Below are 21,283 nucleotides of genomic sequence, written 5' to 3'. Positions count from 1 at the left end.
TGTTTAATAAGAAGTTGCTCCAAATCATTTCATTGAGTTGCTTGCAACCTGCCTGCATCAACTGCTTGTAGATAAACTTCAACAGAGTACTAAATGGATAATCTTCTTCAGGAAGATTATCTATAGCAGAGTAATAAATGGACATCCACAATATAATATTTTTATAACACTCTCCCTTGGATGTTCATTAAAAGATAATGTGCCTCATTAAAACCTTATTAGAAAAAACCCAGTGGGAAAAATCCTAGTGAAGGAGAAAGAGTACACATATTTAGTAATACGCATTTTTAGATGCCTCATTAAAAACCTTACAAGAAAACCCCTATGGGAAAAAGCTTAGTAAGAAAAAAAAAAGAGTACATCGCGTATTTCACTCCCCCTGATGAAAACCTTGTTTCAAGTATTTGAGTCTCCGCATTCTAATCTTGTATACCATCTTCTCAAAAGTTGAAGTTGGTAAAGATTTAGTGAACAAATCTGCTGGATTGTCACTTGAACAGATTTGTTGCACATCGATGTCACCATTTTTCTCAAGATCATGTGTGTAGAATAATTTTGGTGAAATATTCTTCATTCTATCTCCTTTTATAAATCCTCCCTTTAATTGGGTTATGCATGCAGCATTGTCTTTGTATAAAATTGTGGATCTTTTATCGCATTCCAAACCGCATTTTTCTTGAATAAAATGAATCACTGATCTCAACCATACGCATCCCCTAATTGCTTCATGAATAGCTATTATCTCAGCATGATTTGAAGAAGTAGCAACAATTGATTGTTTTGTGGAGCGCCATGATATGACAGTACCTTCATATGTAAACACGTACCCGGTTTAAGATCGAGCTTTATGGGGATCAGATAAATAACTTGCATCTGCATAACCAACAAGATCTGCACTACCTTTGTTAGCATAAAACAAACTCATATCAAGAGTTCCCTTTAAATATCGCAAAATATGCGTAATCTCATTCCAATGTCTCAGTGTAGGAGAAGAGTTATATCTTGCTAGTAAATTAACAGAAAATGTTATGTCAGGCCTTGAAGCATTAGCAAGATACATAAGTGCACCAATTGCACTTAGATAGGGTGTTTCAGGACCAAGGAGTTCCCCATCCTCTTCTGGAGGTCGGAACGGGTCCTTATGCACTTCAAGTGATCGAACAACTATTGGTGTACTCAATGGGTGCGCTTTGTCCATGTAAAAGCGTTTTAAGACCCTTTCTATATAGGCAGATTGATGCATAAAGATCTCGTCTACTAAATGTTCAATTTGCAGTCCAAGATAAAGTTTTATCTTTCCAAGATCTTTCATCTCAAATTCTTTCTTAAGATATTTAATTGCCTTTTGGAGCTCGTTTGGAGTTCCAACAAGATTTATGTCATCAACATAAACAGCAAGTATAACAAATTCTTATGCCATTTTATTTATAAAAATACATAGACAAATAACATCATTTATATAACCCTCTTTCAATAAATATTTACTAAGGCGATATACCACATGCGCCCATATTGTTTTAAACCATACAGAGATCTTTGTAATCTGATTGAATACATTTCCCGAGATTTCGAATATGCTTCAGGCATTTTAAATTCTTCCGGGTTTTCATGTAAATCTCATTATCAAGTGACCCGTACAGATAAGCTGTAACAACATCTATCATATGTATTTCAAGCCTTTCACATAGGGCTAAACTGATGAGATATCGAAATGTTATGGCAACCATAACGGGTGAATATATTTCTTTATAATCGATTCAAGGTCGTTGTGAGAATCCTTGTGCGACAAGGCGAGTCTCGTATCTTTTAACTTTATTTTTGTCATTTTTTTTTCGCACAAAAAATCATTTATGACCAACTGGTTTTATACCAGCAGGTGTTTGGACTACTGGTCCAAAGACCTCTCTTTTAGCAAGTGCGTTCAATTCTGATTGAATTGCCCATTGCCATTTTGGCCAATCAGATCTTTGTCGACATTCTTCGACAGATCTGGGTTCAAAATCCTCACTATCTTGCATAATGTTAAGTGCAACATTATAAGCAAAAATATTATCCACCACTATTTCAGATCGATTTAAATTAATCACATCACCAGTAGAACTTATTAAAAGTTCCTCGCTCACTTGAGTCTCGGGTTCAGTGATTTATTCAGAAATCTCAGAACTAATCAGATCTTGGGTCTCTTCGGGAGATCCCTTTATAGTATCGTTTTGATCATTTATCGATTTTTTTTCCGAGGATTTCGATCATTATAACCCAAAGTCCTACCACGCTTCAGGCGTGCTTTAGGTTCACTAGTTCTCATGCTAGTAGATGGTCATGCTGGGACATAAATTCGTATAGGCATATTCTCTGTAGGGATATGTGACTTAGTTATTCTTTTCAAATCAGTAAACGCGTCTGGCATTTGATTTGCTATATTTTGTAAATGGATGATCTTCTGGACCTCCTGATTATATATAGGGGTACGTGAATCAAAATGCGATAATGATGAAACTTTTCATACAATTTCTCTTTTGGTTTCCTTTTTCTCTCCCCCTAATTGTGAAAAATTTATTTCATCAAATTGACAATCTGCAAATCGAGCGGTATATAAATCTCCCATCAATGTTTCAAGATAGCGAATAATAGAGGGTGATTCAAACCCAACATATATTCCTAATCTTCTCTGCGGGCCCATCTTACTGCGTTGTGGTGGTGCTACTGGCACATATATAGCACATCCAACAATATGTAGATGGGAAATATTTGGTTCATGACCAAAAACTAATTGTGACGGAGAATATTTATTATAATGTGTCGGTCTAAAACGGATAAATGATGTTGCATGCAAGATAACATGGCCCCGAACAGTAGTGGGCAATTTTGTTTTCATAAGTAATGGTCATGCTATCAATTGCAAGCGTTTAATAAATGACTCCGCAAGACCATTTTGAGTATGAACATAAGCTACACGATGTTCAACTTTTTTCCCAACTGATAGACAGTAATCATCAAAAGCTTGAGATGAGAATTCTCCAGCATTATCAAGGCGAATAGCCTTTATAGGATAATCTGGAAATTGTGCCCTTAATCGAATTATTTGGGCTAATAGCTTTGCAAACGCCAGGTTGCGAGATGATAGTAGGCACACATAAGACCATCTTGAAGATGCATTTATTAGGACCATAAAATATCTAAACAATCCATTTTGTGGGTGAATAGGTTCACATATATCCCCATGTATACGTTTTAAAAGGGTAGGGGATTCAATGCCAGCCTTCATTGGTGATGGTCTAGTGATCATTTTGCCTTGATTACAAGCATCACAAGAAAATTCATTATTTGTAAGAATCTTCAGGTTCTTTAATGGATGCCCAATCGAATTTTCAGTAATTCGTCTCATCATTATTGATCCAGGATGGGCCAAACGGCCATGCCAAAGCTCAAAATATTTGAATCAGTAAACTTCTGGTTTACGATAGAGTGTGCTTCAACTGTACTACTCTTTGAATAGTATAAGCCAGAAGATAAAGTTGGTAACTTTTCTACAATGCACTTCTGGCCCGAAACATTCTTTGTAACACAAAGATATTCCATATTCATTTCATCTATCGTCTCAACATGATACCCATTTCGGCGGATATCTATAAAACTCAACAAGTTTCTTCGGGACTTGGAGGAGAATAATGCATTGTCTATTATAGATTTTATTTTCTTAGACAGAAATATAGTAGCTCTTTCAGAGCCTTCAATCAAACTTATATTACCAGAAATTGTAGAAACATTTACTTTTTCCCTATGCAAATAAGAAAAGTATTTCTGATATTTGAATACGACATGAGTTGTTCCACTATCAATTACATAAATATCTTCATGATTGGTCTTTGATCCAAACATAATTTGAGGATTATCCATATTCTTCAAAATGACATAAACAAAATAAATATGATAGTAAACATCATTATCAAAACATAACTTTTATTTATGTACAACAATTACATAGCCATACTATCTACTACAAACAACAAAAATAAAAATATTTACATCTCTACAGATTCATCACCGATCACATGACTTGTTTTTCCTTCATGGAGTGCAGAGTAATCAGCTACATCCAAATGCATGAAGTCTAAATTATCTTCAGAAATAAAATTTGTTTCATCATTTTTCTGTCTTCTTCAAGGAGGCTTGATAAAGCTCAACCAGGTGCTTTGGCGTACGACATGTACGTGACCAATGCCCTTTTCCTCCACATCTATAGCATATATTTTCTAGCTTTGCTGCTTGTACTGCTTCATGCTTTTGTTCCTTACTTTTCCACTACTGGTGGTGAGGAAGGTTCTTTGGTGCATTATTATTACCATGATTGGAGTTTCTTCCCCGACCACGGTCATGACCACGACTGGGATCACGTCCTCTTCCATGCTTAGCTTGGTGGAAGTTCGTCTCATTCACTTCAGGGAATGGACAAGAACCAGTAGGTCGGCTTTCATGTTTTTTCATTAATAACCCATTATATTGCTCGGCTACAAGAAAATGTGAGATAAGTTCAGAATACTTTTTGAATCCCATCTCTCGATATTGCTGCTGCAGGAGCATATTCGAGGCATGCAAAGTGGTGAAAGTTTTCTCCAATATATCATGATCAGTAATATTATCACCACATAGTTTTAATTGGAAAATAATTCTGAACATAGCAGAATTATACTCACTGATAGATTTAAAATCTTGTAGCCTTAGATGAGTCAAATCATAACGTGCCTGTGGAAAAACTATCATCTTTAGGTGGTCATATCTATCTTTTAAATTATTTCACAGTATAACTGGATCTTTAATAGTGAGATATTCCATTTTCAAGCCTTTATCAAGGTGATGGCGTAGGAATATAATTGCTTTGGCATGATCTTGATTTGATGCTTATTTTTGTCCTTGATGGTGTCTGCCAGACCCATCGCATCAAGATCAATTTCAGCATCAAGCACCCAAGATATGTAGCTTTTGCCCAATATATCTAGGGCTACAAATTCAAGTTTAGAAAAATTTGACATTATTTAGAAAAAGAAAGTTCGTACCTCTGATACTTGTAAAGTATTTGCTCGAGATGATAGATTCTCGTGCTGATAATGTATTATAAAATAAAGACTGTAAAGTAAAGACAAGTATAAAGAGAAACTAATATATTATTCAACTTTCAAACTTATATTCATAATGAACTGAAAACTCCTCTATTTATAGAAGAAATGAAGCAGCTGCGAGGCTTTTCAGGAAGCAGTTGCAAGGCTTTTTCTTTAGCTCCTTGTAAGCTGTATGTATGAGCTGCTTGCAACCTGCCTTTTTAATAAGAAGCTGCTGCAAATCATTTCATTGAGTTGCTTGCAACCTGCCTGCATTAACTGCTTGTAACCTTCCTGTTTAATAAAAAGTTGTTGTAAATTATTTCATTGAGTTACTTGCAACCTGCATGCATCAGCTATTTGTAGATAAACTTTAACAGAGTACTAAATGGATAATATTCTTCAGAAAAATTATTTATAGCGGAGTAATGAATGAACATACACAATATAATATTTTCATAACAATGAGTAATTTTTCCCAACAGATAGTATTTGGCTATTTTGTGGAGCAAGTTCCCAAATGGGCAATTTCCATGCAAGGATGGATAAGGTAACTTGACACTCAAACTCAACTCACAGGACACCCATCCAAAACGCGACGACACAAGCCCCTTAATTTCCGGCAGGTGGCAATCTCTCCTTCTACGCCACCGCGGGAATCCGCCGTCTTCCTACTCAAATTACTAAAACACCCTTGAAAAACAAACTTACTAAAACACCCCTGCAACTGCAACTGCAACTGCAATGCAAAGTCCACTATTTAAATCACTTCCACTCTCGACGCCTCAATCATATTCACACTCATTACTTTCTCGTTCTCCCCCCATTATTGTGCCCAAAAGGCGAAAGAGCGATAGTAGGGTTAGTAAGAGTGGTAGAATAACTAGGGCCATGCCTTGTACTTCGCTAGTGAAACCCAGTGACGGTAACGGAGCTGTTTGTAGTTTCAAGCTTAAGGAATCCACTTTCCTCGCTGCTCAAATGCCGAAGAAAGAGATTGCCGCTGATCGATTCATCGAAGCTCACCCTGAGTACGACGGTCGCGGCGTCGTCATTGCCATTTTCGGTGCTTTTCTCAACTTCAAAATTCTTCATTCCTTTTTTTCATTGCCGATAATATCTAGAATCGTATTGTTACTAAAAGAGATAGAAGATGAAAAAATTAAGCGTCCAATTTGTATTCTATACTGTTGCTTATGAAATTAAGTGCATCAGATTCTGGTGTTGATCCCGCTGCGGCTGGATTACGAGTTACTTCTGATGGAAAGCCGAAGGTCATAGATGTTATAGATTGGTGAGCTTGACAATCTGAAGTTTGACTTTGACTTTTATTTCCAGTGGATATAATACTAATTTTTTATTTATAAAAAGATACTAAATTTTCATGCACTACAACTGTTAAGGATAATTATAATATTAGGACTGGTAATGATAATTTTATTTGCAGTACCGGGAGCGGAGATGTTGATACGTCTAAAGTGGTGAAGGCGGATAGTGATGGTTGTATTCGTGGAGCTTCTGGTACGTTGAATTTAGAAATAGATTTGCAATTTTGTATAAATATCCTTCACTTGTCTCCTTAAGATATAGTTTGATGTTGCAACTTTTATTTTTTATTTACATCTAGTATAGACCAATTCAATCTTCAATCATCTGCTGACTAATGGAATGACTGAAACTTCCCCAGTGAGTCTAAATCTTTTTATCACCATGTCAACTAGGGTTTAGTTCCTAATTTCTTTTTGATAATTGTGGTGTCCCGTCAGCTTGCAAGCACCTCGACTAATTACACAGGGTATCAACTACATTACACTTGCACATATACAGGATAACTCTGTCCAAGCCTAGATTTACCTACTGTTTTTGCCTCTACTTGGATTTTGGCCTCCGAATTGCCCAAATGGCACGCTTATTTTCTTTTACGATGGTAGTGTCCGAGCCAGAGTACCTTGACTAAGTCCACCGGGTATCTGCTGCCTCCTACCAGCACAAATATTGGGTAACTCTGAACACCAAGACTTACACAAATAGGAAGAAATAACCTAGTGGCTTTTGTCTCTATTAGGATATGAACCTTGAACCTGAGATCTCATGATTCTCTATCCATTTCATTGAGCACTAGTCTACACCTTGAGTGCCCCAAATGACGCGTTTATCCATCGTCAATATGGGAGATATACTAATTGAGGGTACAATGTTGCTAGTCTTCCTTCAATATATGTAAGAAGTGTTTCCAGAATGAATTGTACCTTCCATTGCTGTTTAGAATGATGATAATGCTGTAGACCTTTATCATTTCTGATGATGTCAGATTTATTGAGATTCCGGAATGTGTTTAACTCTTTTTATTGCTAATGTGTTTGAGACATTTTGGTTATGCTTTTGAAAGGGAGCTACACTATTCTCGCGCATCCTTCTATAAATGGCTTTTTTTAATTGCATTGCTCCTTAATTTTTGAAAAAACCATAATAGGTCTCGTTACATTTACATTTCTCCTACACTCCCGTTCTTGCTATGTTTGATCTATGGAGAAGGTGCTATGGATCCACCTACTCTTGAGTAATTTATATACAGCATTAATGCTTTATATATTAATTTTCTTGTAGGGGCTTCTCTTGTCATAAATTCTTCATGGAAGAATCCATCTGGTGAGTGGCATGTTGGCTGCAAATTGGTGTATGAGCTCTTTACTGATACACTGACTTCTCGAGTAAAGGTGAATCTAGTTGCCATTCTCCTTATATTCTGGATTCTATGCTTTATATAAGTGTTCACAATTCAATTTTTTCTTTTCTTTCTTTATTTTTTCTAAAGTTAATCTTGATTTCTTTCTTGTAGGATCTTAAAGTTCTCTGTTTCTAAAAGCTCTTTTTATTTGCAGAAAGAACGAAAGAAAAGGTGGGATGAGAAAAATCAGGAAGCAATAGCAGAGGCTGTAAAGCAACTTGATGAATTTGATAAGGTTCTCCACCATCTGTATGACTATTTTGTTTAATTAACTCGTATTTTGATAAAACGAAAATGTCGAGGTGATTAACTTATTCGCAATGATCATTCTAAGAGATAATTAAAAGGACCAAGTTCAGCAAATCAAAAGCTAATCTTAATTTGCAGAGATACTGAATTCAGCCTCCTTACAAATGGTGGCAGCCTAGCCTAGTGCTTTCTTGATTCTGCTTAGTCGAGGCCTAATGTGAAGTTGACTATGTTATTCCATGTTGGCTTAAAGCTTAACTGGTTGAAACAGGAGCAGCTTGACTAATTTGACAACTGATGTATATTGCTCACTGATACAGATGAGATGAGATGAGGCTGAGATTTGCAGTTGGATTACTTTGTTAAAATTTCTGAAGTATAAGTATAATATGATAATTAGGCAAGGAAAACGGATGTTGCATTGCTTTAAAGTTCTGTGTGGCATTCCCGCTACCTGCTTATTATGAGTGCTTTACTCATTATTTTTCATTTTGTAAGAAGTAAATATGGTGCTATTGATTGTATCTATATTGAGTTATCGTGAATTCAATTTATCATTAATTCACTTGACTCGTGCTTCTAGTAAGCACACAAACTCTATTTGTAAATATTGGTGGAAAGTTCATGACTTTATGTAAGATGTTCCAACTCATTTATTGCTTGATATTGTGCAGGGACATGCTCTTATTTTTCTCAATCTTGTTCTAGTTATCTAGTTTTACTTTGATTTTGTTTTACTGAGCATACTTGTACCAATTCTGCAGAAACACACAAAAGTCGAAGGTGTGCACTTGAAAAGGGTCCGTGAAGACCTCCAGAACAGAGTTGATCTCCTGCGCAAGCAAGCTGATGTCTGTACCTTTTTATACTGATCCATTTCCCAAGTCCTTCACCAATAAATTGTATTTTTCTGTTTCCATTGCTAAATCTAATATCTGTTGTAGAGCTACGATGATAAGGGGCCAGCTATTGATGCTGTTGTATGGCACGACGGAGAACTTTGGAGAGCTGCTTTGGACACAGAGAGTCTTGAGAATGATCCAGGATGTGGGAAGCTTGCGGATTTTGTTCCGTTAACTAATTACAGGTATGACATGGCTGCTAGAAATAGTAATAGTAATATTTGTATGTGTACTGAATCAAAGGTACAGTTTATTTGCTTTTATAGAATTTTAGAAGTTGATTAAATGTGCTTTTATCGTTGGGCTTGCCAAAGTCTCAAAGGAAGTATGTGGATTTTGCTCCAGAAAAAGATTTAAGATCCGACTTCGTTGCATTAAGATGACATCCTGTGGTCCAGTAAAAAGTTAAAGGTTCATCTGTTCAGGGAAAAATAAATACATCGGCAAAGACATGGTTTAATGAACTTCAAGGATGGATGGGATGGTCTAATGCTATAGGTAGGATCTTATATGCTAGTGTGTCATTGATGGAGCCATGCCTGAGGAAAAGAAGATACGGAAGACTACTTATGAGGGAGCTGTTTGTCTTATTATCTGTGTGGGGAAAAAAGAAGCAATAAGGTTGAGGCTATATGTGTGTATCTTTGTTTTCTCGGAAAGAGGATGTAACTGGGGAGGTTTATTCAACTTGAACAGGAACACTGCGGTATTAGTGTCTGATCACGCCCAACTATGCCTCCTAAGAGGTCTAGCGGTCGTTGCAAATATAATCCGGTTTACAAGTCCGGAGTCGAATCCCACAGGGAATTAACCTACTAATTACAATTACTAGTTCCGCACGAATTCAAGTATTCAACCTTCAGAAATATTAAATAACAATTTGAATGTTTACTAACTAAGAACAAAGTAATTAAATTGCAGTAATTTATAAGTAACAGAGGAAATGTTGTGGACAAGATTTGGAAAAGTCTAGCGTTATGATTTCCCCTATTGTCGGAATCCTCCCCGCTATTTTTCTTATAAATTCGCCTAAATATTCTCTACCGATCGTGAGTACTTTGGGTGTCGTAATTCTCTTTCGAGAAACTACCACAATTTATTAAAATTTAAACGTATTCTTCCGAACTACGCTAGCTGGCTCTAATTCACCGCTTACTAGGATCGCACCAAGGTTTCGTTATTCCTAATCCCACTTTTAAACCCTCCGTATTGATTCCTCACATACGTTATGAGTGATGTTGTTCAACATCTACCTAAACATGTACCCTTTTCCAAGCAATACATACTAAATAGGAACAGTCAATTGAGAGCTCTTCAATCAACCACAATGTAAACATAGTTCAATCAACCACATTGTTACTCTGAAGAACAAACCCAAAAGTTATCCGATTTCATTACTTAACACAATTCAAAAATTGGAAAAGAAAGGTGTTAGAAACCATACTTTAGATGCTTAGGAGGGGAAATTGCTCTTCAATTGATGTTGCTAGTTAGTGAAGGAATGGATGAAGGAATGGCTTCAATGGAGTTTGTGTGTGAGGGGGAGGCGTAAATTGGGCGGGCAGTGGAGTTTTTGTGTGTGTTCAATGGAGTTTGTGCTTTTGTTTTGGGGGGGGGGGGGGGGCTAGGGCTTGCAGTGTTTTGTTTTAATGAAGTTGCGTGCGTGTGTGTAGTGTTTTAAACCGGTGGGGATTAAAAAGATTTTTTTTTTCATAACTTACCTGACCTCGCGGCAACACTGAAACGCGAGGCATGCAGCGAGCTCAAACGAGCTATAGGTCGCGCGGCGCCAGGCTCAACGCTAGATCAAGCGCGCTACAGAGTGTGCGACGCCAGATCTGTAGCGAGGTCCAGCGCGCTATATGCCTTGCAGCGCGAGCTGTGTAGCGAGAGGAATACCTGGCGACGCGAGGTCTGCTGCCAGGTCCATTGTTCTTTAGGCTTTGTGGCACGAGGTAGACATCGAGGTCTGGAGCGTACTCATGTGATTTTCATTCCGAGTTGTGCACGACTCCAAGCGCAATGACCTCCCAACGTGCTCCATTACCTGTTCAAACACCATTAAGTAACTAAAACTTGTTAGTGCCTAAAAACAAAGAGAAAATTCTAGTTAAGCTGAAATAAACTACGAATTGGGTTGCCTCCCAACGAGCGCCTTACTTAACGTCACGGCATGACAAATACAACATTACAATGGGTTGCCTCCCACGAAGCGTCTGATTTAACGTCGCGGCACGACGCAGGCAATCGAACTAAGGTTCACTCAACATTTTTGGCTCTTGCAAATGAGTCACCGATACAACTTTTTTCTCATCCATGCCCAAATAATGAGCCATCTTCTGATGTAATTTCTACGGCTCCGGTGGGATGCATCTCTACCACACGGAATGGTCCTGACCATCTTGACTTCAACTTACCCGGAAACAACTTTAATCTCGAATTGTATAACAATACCAAATCTCCAGGTTTAAAATTTTGCTCAAGAATGTTTTTGTCATGCATCATCTTCATTCTTTCCTTATATAGCCTTGTACTCTCAAAAGCATGGTAACAGTAACGCAACTTATGCACCTCTGTGACTCTACTCGTTCCAGCGGCCTCCAAGTCCAGATTTAATTGCCGTAACGCCCAGAAGGCTCTATGCTCTAACTTCACCGGTAAATGACATGCCTTTCCAAACACCAATTTGTATGGTGACATACCAATCAGAGTTTTGAATGCAGTGCGGTAGGCCCATAGCGCATCGTCCAATTTTTTTCGCCCAATCAGTCCGTGTAGCATTTACAGTTTTGGTCAAAACACTCTTGATTTCTCTGTCCGACACCTCCACTTGCCTACTTGTTTGTGGGTGTGGTAACCTTATGGCGAACGCCATATTTTTCCAACAACTTTGCAAAGGCTCGGTTGCAGAAGTGGGTGCCTCCATCATTGATGATCGCTCTTGGAGTACCAAATCGGGTGAAGATATTTTTTATTAGAAAACCAATAACTCCCTTTGCGTCATTCGTTGGGAGTGTCACGGCTTCTACCCATTTCGAGACATAGTCCACAGCTATCGGTATATACTTGTTGCTACATGAGCTGACGAATGGTCCCATAAAATCGATTCCCCATACATCAAATACTTCCACCTCTTGAATTGGATTCATGGGCATCTCATGTCGACGGGAAATATTCCCTGTCCGTTGGCACTCATCACAGCTTTTTACCCAAAAGTGTGCATCTTTAAACAATGTCGGCCAATAAAAGCCCTACTCCAGCACTTTAGCAGCTGCCCTTACTCCTCCAAAATGGCCTCCATAAGGCGAAGCATGACATGCCTGCAACACAAAAGCTTGGTCTATCTCGGGAATAAATCTCCGGATCATGTTATCAATAAAAATCCTAAACAAATGTGGTTCATCCCAGAAATACATGCGACAATCACAAAAGAACTTTTTCTTCTGCACAAAGGACAAGTCATAGGGAACAGTACCGATCGCCATGTAGTTTGCAATATCTCCATACCATGGCGCTACCTCAAGGCTCGTGGCTAAAATTTGTATCTTTGGGAAGGTCTCCACGATCTTTTCCACCTCAACCCTTTTTTCAGCTCCTTCAAGCCTGGACAAATGATCAGCAACTTGGTTTTCTATTCCCTTTCGGTCACGGATTTCCAAGTGGAACTCTTGCAGCAGTAGCACCCATCGAATCAGGCGCGACTTTGACTACTTCTTAATTAGGTACCTGAGAGCAACATGGTCAGTATAAACAATTATCTTCGAGCCTATCAGGTATGACATGAATTTGTCAAATGCGAACACCACTGCTATCATCTCTTTCTATGTCACCGTGTAATTCAATTGGGCACCACTCAAGGTTCTACTTGCATAGTAGATTGGATGTATGACTTTATCTCTTCTCTGCCCAAGAACTGCTCCCACAACATAGTCGCTTGCATCACACATCAACTCAAAAGGTTGTCCCCAGTCGGGTGCCACTATGATTGGTGCAGTCACCAGTCTCTTCTTCAACTCCTCAAACGCTACCCTGCAGTCATCAGAAAACACAAAGGGGTGATCTTTTTCAAGCAATTTACACAAAGGGTTAGCAATTTTGGAAAAATCCCGCCTTTAGAAACCGGCGTGACCAAGGAAACTATTTATGGCCTTGACATAAGTGGGTGGAGGTAACTTATGAATTATATCAACCTTAACACGGTCCAATTCAATGCCCTTATTTGACACTAGATGTCCCAAGACTATACCTTCCTGTCATGAAATGACACTTTTCCTAGTTCATTACCAGATTAGTCTCCATACACCTCTTCAATACTCTTTTCAAGTTCATAAGGCAATGATCGAATGAGTTCTCCACCACTAAGAAGTCATCCATGAAAACCTCCATTATTTCCTCTACTATATCTGTGAAGATGGCCACCATGCACTTTTGGAATGTGGCGGGTGCGTTGCATAGGCCAAACGGCATTCTCCGAAAGGCATAGATGCCATACGAACAGGTGAACGACGTTTTCTCTCTATCCTCTGGGGCAATAGAGATCTGGTTATACCTCGAGTATCCTTCAGGAAGCAAAAGTGAGACCTCCCCGCCAATCTATCTAGCATCTGATCAATGAATGGCAGCGGAAAATGGTCTTTTCGGGTGGCCTTGTTTAATCTTCTGTAATCCATACAGATTCGCCATCCTGTGACTGTTTTTTTGAGATCAACTCGTTCTCATTTTGCACTACAGTCATTCCACCCTTTTTTGGCACACATTGAACTGGGCTAACCCAGTTGCTGTCAGAGATGGGGAAGATGATTCACGCATCTAACCACTTGATCACTTCTTTTTTCACCACTTCTTTCATGTTGGGGTTCTGCCTTGTTTGATGTTCTTTGGAAGGTTTGTGCCCATCTTCCAGTAGAATCTTATGCATACAAAACGTTGGGCTGATTACCCTTTATGTCTGCCATGGTCCATCCAATTGCAGTCTTGCACTCCTTTAGAACCTGCAAAAGTTGTTCTACCTGCACATCTAACAAACCGGATGAGATAATAACTCCCAAGAAAGCATACTTGAGGTGGGATGGCATAGGTTTCAACTCCAACTGTGGTGGCTTTTCGATTGATGGCTTAGTTGGAGGGTTCTTTCTTTCTTCTAAGTATAAAGGCTCGAATTCGAGCTCTCTTTTCCAGTACCCTTGGCCTTCAAGGGCCAAGTTCTCACCATTTACCTCTTCTAGGTTCATCAAACATGCTGCTAGGGGGTCTTTTGCATTCAGTGCCTCATCTTCCTCCTCCAGAATCACATCCATAACTTCTATCAGAGAGTAGTTAGCAAACTCACTGGGTCGCCGCATAGACTTCTGCACATTGAACGTTATCTCTTCATCGTTCAGTCATCTTTAGCTCCCCAGTTTCACAATCAATCAGAGCTCTCCCAGTGGCCAAGAATGGCTCTCGTCAACTTGGCAGTCCAGAATGACAAAATCTGCCGGAAACATAAACTTTTCAACCTGCACAAGTACATCATCAAGTATACCTGATGGCCTCTTCACTGTTCGGTTGGCTAGCTGTAGTAACATGGATGTGGGTCTTGCTCTTCTAATGCCTAACCTTTTATAGATAGACAAGGGCATCAAGTTTATGCTCGCCCCTAAATCACACAATGCTTTAGCAAAAGCATAGCTGCCTATTGTGCATGGGATTGTGGAACTCTTGAGTCGGATAGCTTCTCAGCTATGGGTCTCGTCACGACAACACTACATGTCTGAGTTAGTGTAACAATTGCCAATTCTTGAAAGTCGAACTTGCGAGACATCAAGTCCTTCATCATTTTTGCATACCCAGGCATCTCCCTCAAGGCGCCAATCAGTGGAATGTTCACCTGGAGTTGCTTCAACATCTCCATGAATTTCTTATACTGCTCATCCTTCTGATATTTGGCCAACCTCTGTGGGAAGGGTGCTGGCGGTCGCTTCTTTCCTGCGACTTGAGTTCGATCCTGCTTGGGCACTTTTTCTAATGCCTTCTCTCGCACTTCCTCAGCCTCCTTTGCAACCTCTTTTCCTTGTTTGTTTCCTCCTGGGCTGGTTGGATTCTTACTTCTGTTAGCTCAGTTGACTCATCTACCTCAATTGGTATTGGCACGGGTATCTCAGTTGGTCGGCTGTCGCGAGCAATTTCTTGCTCTAGATCAAGATCTCTACTATTTCTCAAACTCACAGCCATCAACTGCTTCGGGCCTTGCTGTTTCGGGTTAACATGTGTGTCCGCAGGTAATGTCCCATGAGGACGATTGTTAAGGGCCATGGATATTTTCCCTAGTTGAATCTCAATGCCATGATAGCTTGAGTCGTGAGATACTACCTTTTCTTGCATTTGGTGTGCCTTTTGGTGGACCTTTTTTTCCATTTTCCCGCTGGACCTAATGAGTTGTTGCAACATTCCTTTTATTTCAAACAATCTATCATCTTTTCGCACTATCTGTTGTTGTTGAGGTTGTTGATAAGCTAGTTGCTGATTGTACCCTTGTTGCCTTTGATAAGGCACAACCTGGCCCTGTGGTCGTGCAGCTCCAGGATTATTATTATTATTGTACTGCTGCTGTGCAGGCCTATATTGTTGATTCTGCTGTCCCTAAGTCTGACCACCTTGTCTCTGGCCTCCATAGTTGCTCACATAGTTCATATTCTCTTGATAGTTCTGATTGTCACTCTCACCACTCCACGAGCACACATATGGCTGATTAATGCATGGTGTGCATAATCCTCCATTTGTTGTGTCAACTATGTGCACCTGCTTCTGGCCTGACTCATCAATCTTTTTGGTTAGGATACTCAATTGTGTCATTATCGTAGCCATATTCTCAACCATGGAGTTGTTTGGGTCTAAAGCTATCGAGTGAACTACAAGAGTGATTGTAGAGTCTCTTGTCATCCATCCTGAGTTTTGAGCCATTTTATCAAGCAAGAAAATTACCTGAATGATTTGCTCAAAAATGCTCCACCTGCTGAAGCATCAACATTGACCTTCAAGCTGTCTGCCAATCCCATGTAGAACCTTTGCCCCAACATCTGATCTGGAATGCCATGATGTGGACACTTAACCAGCATCCTTTTGAACCTCTCCCACGTTTCTTGCAATGTTTCAGCTGGTTTCTGCCTGAAGCTCAATATCTCATCAACTTGCTTGGCAGTCTTATTGGGCGGGTACAACTTGTTCAAAAACTGTTTGACTAATATCTCTCAAGTGGTGATGGAGTTTATGGGGAGTGAATTAAGCCAAGTCTGAGCTTCTCCGGTCACCGAGAATGGAAATAATAACAGTCTGATTGCTTCCGGTGTCACATTCGGTTGCCTTTGAGTGACACAAATGGACAAAAAGTTTTTCAGATGCTGTTGTGGATCTTCAATGTAAGACCCGGAGAACAGTCCCTTGTTTTGCAGCAAATGTAGCATGTTGTTTGTGATTTGAAATGATTATGCTTGTATCTGAGGGACTGCAATTGCGGTTGCCAGATTTTCAGCGGTGGGTTGTGCCCAATCATACCAGGCTGCTTCTGGCACAAGAGGTTCCACACCCTAATTGTTCGGGTCATTCACATTGTTTTGGTTGTTTATTACGTCACCCATGTCTAGTTCGATTCGTTCCGTTGAGTTATATTGTCGTTTGTCTTTCTTGTTTGCTCGATTTAGTGCCTTGAAAGCTTTCTCAGGGTCCGGTAATGCTTCGTACAATTCACCAGTTCTTGAGGAGTTTATAACATGCACCTGTAACACACAAGACTACAAACGTTAGAGTTTCAATATAATGAATTTCAAGTCGAGAAAGCTGAATAAACTACGAATTCTAACAATTCTTTTAGCCGTAATTAATAACACCGTTAAATCCCCGGCAACGAAGCCAAAATTTGATCACGCCCAACTATGCCTCCGAAGAGGTCTAGCGGTCGTTGCAAATATAATTCGGTTTACAAGTCCGGAGTCGAATCCCACAAGGAATTAACCTACTAATTACAACCACTAGTTCCGCACGAATTCAAGTATTCAACCTTCGGAAATATTAAATAACAATTTGAATGTTTACTAACTAAGAGTAAAGTAATTAAATTGCAGTAATTTATAAGTAACAGAGGAAATGTTGTGGACAAGATTTGGAAAAGTCTAGGGTTATGATTTCCCCTATTGTCGGAATCCTCCCCGCTACGTTTCCTATAAATTCGCCTAAGTAATCTCTACCGATCGTGAGTACTTTGGGTGTCGTAATTCTCTTCCAAGTAACTACCACAATTTATTAAACGTATTCTTCCGAACTACGCTAACTGGCTCTAATTCACTGCTCACTAGGATCGTACCAAGGTTTCGTTATTCCTAGTCCCACCTTTAAACCCTTCGTATTGATTTCTCACATACGTTAGGAGTGATGTTGTTCAACAACTACCTAAACATGTACCCTTTTCTAAGCAATACACGCTAAATAGGCACAGTCGATTGAGAGCTCTTCAATCAACCACAATGTAAACATAGTTGAACAAATCAAAGGCAAATCTATATTAAACGTAGTAGAAAATCATCCTCCAATAGGTTCCATCAAACTCTAGATTAGAAAGTTTAGCTACTCATAAATGTATCAACAATCATCATGATGTTCAAAGACATTAAACTACAAAGTACAGAGATAAACGGAGGGAATTGTCGTTTGATTCTTGCTCCACCGTGCTCTGCAGCCTTTTTCTTCTCCAAAATAGTGTCCGACCCTTTCTCAACTCATTTGGGACGTATTTATATGCTAGGGTCGAAGTCCTTGAGTCCAAATCCTGGTCGGAGTCTTTTAATCCGCGACTTTTAATCACCTGGCTATAGACCTCGCGACGCCTGATCTGTAGCGCAGTCAAGCTGGCAATAGACCTCGCGAAGCCTGGTCTGTAGCGCGGTCAAGCTGGCTATAGACCTCGCGAAGCCTGGCCTATAGCGCGGTCAACCTGGCTATAGACCTTGCGAAGCCTGGTGTGCAGCACGGTTTGGGTACTTGATGCTTTTGCGTTCTTTTCTTGCATTTTTGTCCTCTTTTTGTGCAACTTTCATTCGACTATTTCTTCTGATGTTCCTACACATAAAACAACACAATTTAGCTCAAGTGTCGCACAATAAATCACTAAACCAACAAAATGTAGGGCGAGTAATGTGCTTAAGGTATAGCATTTTGGCCGAACATCAGTGTCTAATTCACATTAGTAATTTATACCTTTTGGAGTTTCATAATTTATACCACTTACCTTGTAGGCTTGAACAAAAGCATGGAGTTTTTAGTAAATTGGATGCCTGTACGTGTGTGCTAAATGTCTACAATGGAGGAAACATTTTAAGTATTGTAACAGATAGCTCACCACATGCCACACATGTTGCTGGTATTGCCGCCGCCTTCCACCCGGAGGTAAGATAGAATTTCTATTGGCAACAATTTCATTATACTGATGCTTATCTGGCACTAGATTCAACTTGCTTAATGCTTGTATGACGGTGGAGTGGTCTTTGTGAAGGAACCTTTGCTAAATGGAGTTGCACCTGGAGCACAAATTGTGTCTTGTAAAATAGGAGATTCACGGTTGGGATCTATGGAAACAGGAACTGGTTTGACTAGGGCCTTGATTGCAGCTGTAGAGGTAGGACCTGTTCACCGGTATATCCTTTTACTGCTAAGTCATGATCTCTCCCATGCCAAATGTGCTTTTCCCTTTCTTGAATCTCTTCTTCCTGCAATGGTAGCTCTTAAATCTCCAGCGATCCCTGCTTTAAATTCTGTGTCTGGGTGTTAATTTCTGTAGAAACTCGATCATCATCTTTGTCATATCAACAGCTTGTGGACTGAAATACAATGCTCTGTTTCCTTTGTCTCTTATTAGCCAGCACCCTAGTAAGTCTTTCCATAGTTCTACGCATGGTACAATTTCCATAGTCTGTTCCCTCGCAAATAGATCTAGCATCAACTGCCACAGTTTATAGGTTACTTTACAATTGGTTAAGAGGTGATTTGCATCCTTTTCTTATATCTGTACCAGTGTCTTTAAAAGCAAAAAGTGCAAAAAGCAACATGGTCCACGGAGCTTGAAGTGAAATGCGTGAAGTGAAGTGAAGCACACTCTTCTTCGAAGTGGAACACACGATTTGTGGAAAATTTTAAAAATACCAAACGTATATGAATTTAGTACTTTAATAGTCAAATTACAATTAAAAATAACTAATTTTAACAACCAATATACGATAATGTCGATATTAAGCAATTGCTCAGCATTATTCAACGGAATGACCTTTTCTCATTGGCATCACTTTGCACGTTATTGTAATGTTTGAAGAACAGATTTCTCCAAAGTGTATGGTCTCATCCATGAAGCAGTAGCCTCTGGCTTCACAAAGTGTCGGAGCGTTGACTTTTAATAGCAATGGTCTTTACATAAAGCACAAAAATGGTATGTATGCTTTTATTAGCTGAATTTGATTATTCGGCAACCAAAATAGCTCCCCAAGCCACTGCTAAGACCGAAAATTTCAGTTTAGGTGGCCATACTGTAGAAGCAGGAAATTTGTCCTCCTTCCAAATCATTTGACAGGGAACTGCTCCTGAGGGTGTTTTCCTCATGATCATATCATTTCCTGACATCCATTCTTGTAAGTTTTTTCATAAGCTTTCATAAGTGTGTGAGTGCAGCAAAATTATCAACTCCAGCTCTTTCTCCCATCATGCAATGCCCTTCTAAACTGTATGTCCCAAAGAATTTGCTTTCCATTTTGCTACATCCACACCACTGTCTTTCAGTTTAGAGATGGGCAAAAGTTTCTGGAAACCTTTTAAAGTATTCTTCTTTGCGAAAGGTCTCCCTTCATAATGCAGTCTCTAGAGGCTAGTGATTTTTTAGTTTTCTACTCTCCTCTTCCCACTCCTTGTTTGTGTCCTATTATGCAGCTCTTCATTCCGGATATCTGCATCCAATTTCTAGATGGTATGTTAAGCACCTTTAGGTCTCTGAGATCTTAATCTCTCCATGTCCATTTCTCTGTTATGGTATATTAAGCACCTTTTAGGTCTCTCAGATCTTATTGCAAATCATCTATTGATAGCATTGTAAATCGGAATCTGAAGGAGAGAAGCTTGAGAATGTAAGAGAGTTAAGAGAGAATTGAGATTGAAAGTTTATTGTGAGAATAGATGAATTGAGATGGTCAGTTGTATTATTTTTTTCGGCGATAGGAAAGAATTCTAAACAAGCTAATATTTTTGAAGAGGTAAGGGGGAGTGAGACAAACGATCGAATTGACCGCTTCATCTGTAATCTTTCTAAATGGTCAGATGTGCGATGGATGCACAATTTTTTCTCCCTGGTACGGACCAGTCCAGTTTTGATCTGGTCCTTTGCTGGAATGGCTTATGGGTTGGCTATCATTGAACCAGTCCACACCCGCTACACTGGTTGAACTAGGTCCCTAGTGCATACAAATCATATGTACCGAGCTTGTTACATATATAACCAATACGAGGACCAGTGAGGGACTTGGTGAAAATATCTGCAAGCTGATCATTCGACCTCACAAACTTTGTAGCAATCTCTCCTGAAAGTATCTTTTCTCTGACGAAGTGACAATCAATCTCAATGTGTTTAGTTCTGTCATGGAACACCGGATTTGATGCAATATGAAGGGCAGCTTGATTATCGCACACAAGTTCCATCCGACTGATTTCATCAAATTTCAACTCCTTGAGCAATTGTTTGGTCTAGACTAGCTCACATGTTGCCATAGCCATTGCTCGATATTCTGCTTCTGCACTAGAACGTGCAACTACATTCTGTTTCTTGCTCTTCCAAGACACCAAATTTACTCCTACTAAAGCACAATATCTAGACGTAGAACGTCTATCAGAAGGTATCAGAAGGTGATCCTGCTAATCAACATCCGAGTATCCAACGATCTGTTCATGACCTCGATTCTCAAACAATAACCCTTTGTCTGAAGCCGATTTTATATACCGAATAATGCGGACAACTTCATCCCAATGACTATCACAGAGAGAATTCATAAACTGACTTACAACACTCACAAGATAAGAAATGTCGGATCTATTCACTGTGAGATAATTTAATTTACCAACCAGTCGCCTATAGCTTGCAGGATCGCTACGCGGCTCCCCCTGTCCTGGCAGAAGTTTAGAATTCGGATCCATCGAAGTGTCAACATGTCTGCAACTTATCATCCCTGTCTCCTCAATAATGTCTAAGGCATATTTTCTTTGAGAAATAACAATACCCGAGCTAGACTGAGCAACCTTAATAC

The 21,283-nt window shown here is 39.4% G+C and overlaps 1 protein-coding gene and 1 non-coding gene across 2 annotated transcripts in view; both read left to right on the top strand.

Moving 5' to 3' along the window:
- Positions 1-5,623: 5,623 nt before the first annotated feature.
- Positions 5,624-21,283, top strand: part of LOC104109952 (tripeptidyl-peptidase 2) — a 41,270-nt gene continuing 25,610 nt past the window's right edge. Inside the window, exons 1-9 of the mRNA XM_009619355.4 lie at positions 5,624-6,162; positions 6,312-6,390; positions 6,544-6,617; positions 7,704-7,813; positions 7,979-8,059; positions 8,838-8,924; positions 9,018-9,160; positions 18,242-18,392; positions 18,499-18,621. Of these exons, the coding sequence (XP_009617650.1) occupies positions 5,841-6,162; positions 6,312-6,390; positions 6,544-6,617; positions 7,704-7,813; positions 7,979-8,059; positions 8,838-8,924; positions 9,018-9,160; positions 18,242-18,392; positions 18,499-18,621 (1,170 nt within the window). The 5' untranslated portion in view covers positions 5,624-5,840. The remainder of the gene's footprint in view (positions 6,163-6,311; positions 6,391-6,543; positions 6,618-7,703; positions 7,814-7,978; positions 8,060-8,837; positions 8,925-9,017; positions 9,161-18,241; positions 18,393-18,498; positions 18,622-21,283) is intronic.
- On the top strand, positions 16,044-16,150 carry LOC117279991 (small nucleolar RNA R71). Its single transcript, XR_004510438.1, has one exon. It is a non-coding gene; the product is annotated as a small nucleolar RNA R71 (small nucleolar RNA).

This window comes from Nicotiana tomentosiformis, chromosome 3, assembly GCF_000390325.3.
Source record: "Nicotiana tomentosiformis chromosome 3, ASM39032v3, whole genome shotgun sequence".
Classification (NCBI taxonomy): domain Eukaryota; kingdom Viridiplantae; phylum Streptophyta; class Magnoliopsida; order Solanales; family Solanaceae; genus Nicotiana; species Nicotiana tomentosiformis.
Note: the sequence above shows the minus strand (reverse complement) of the source record. Positions and strands in the feature narration are given on the sequence as shown.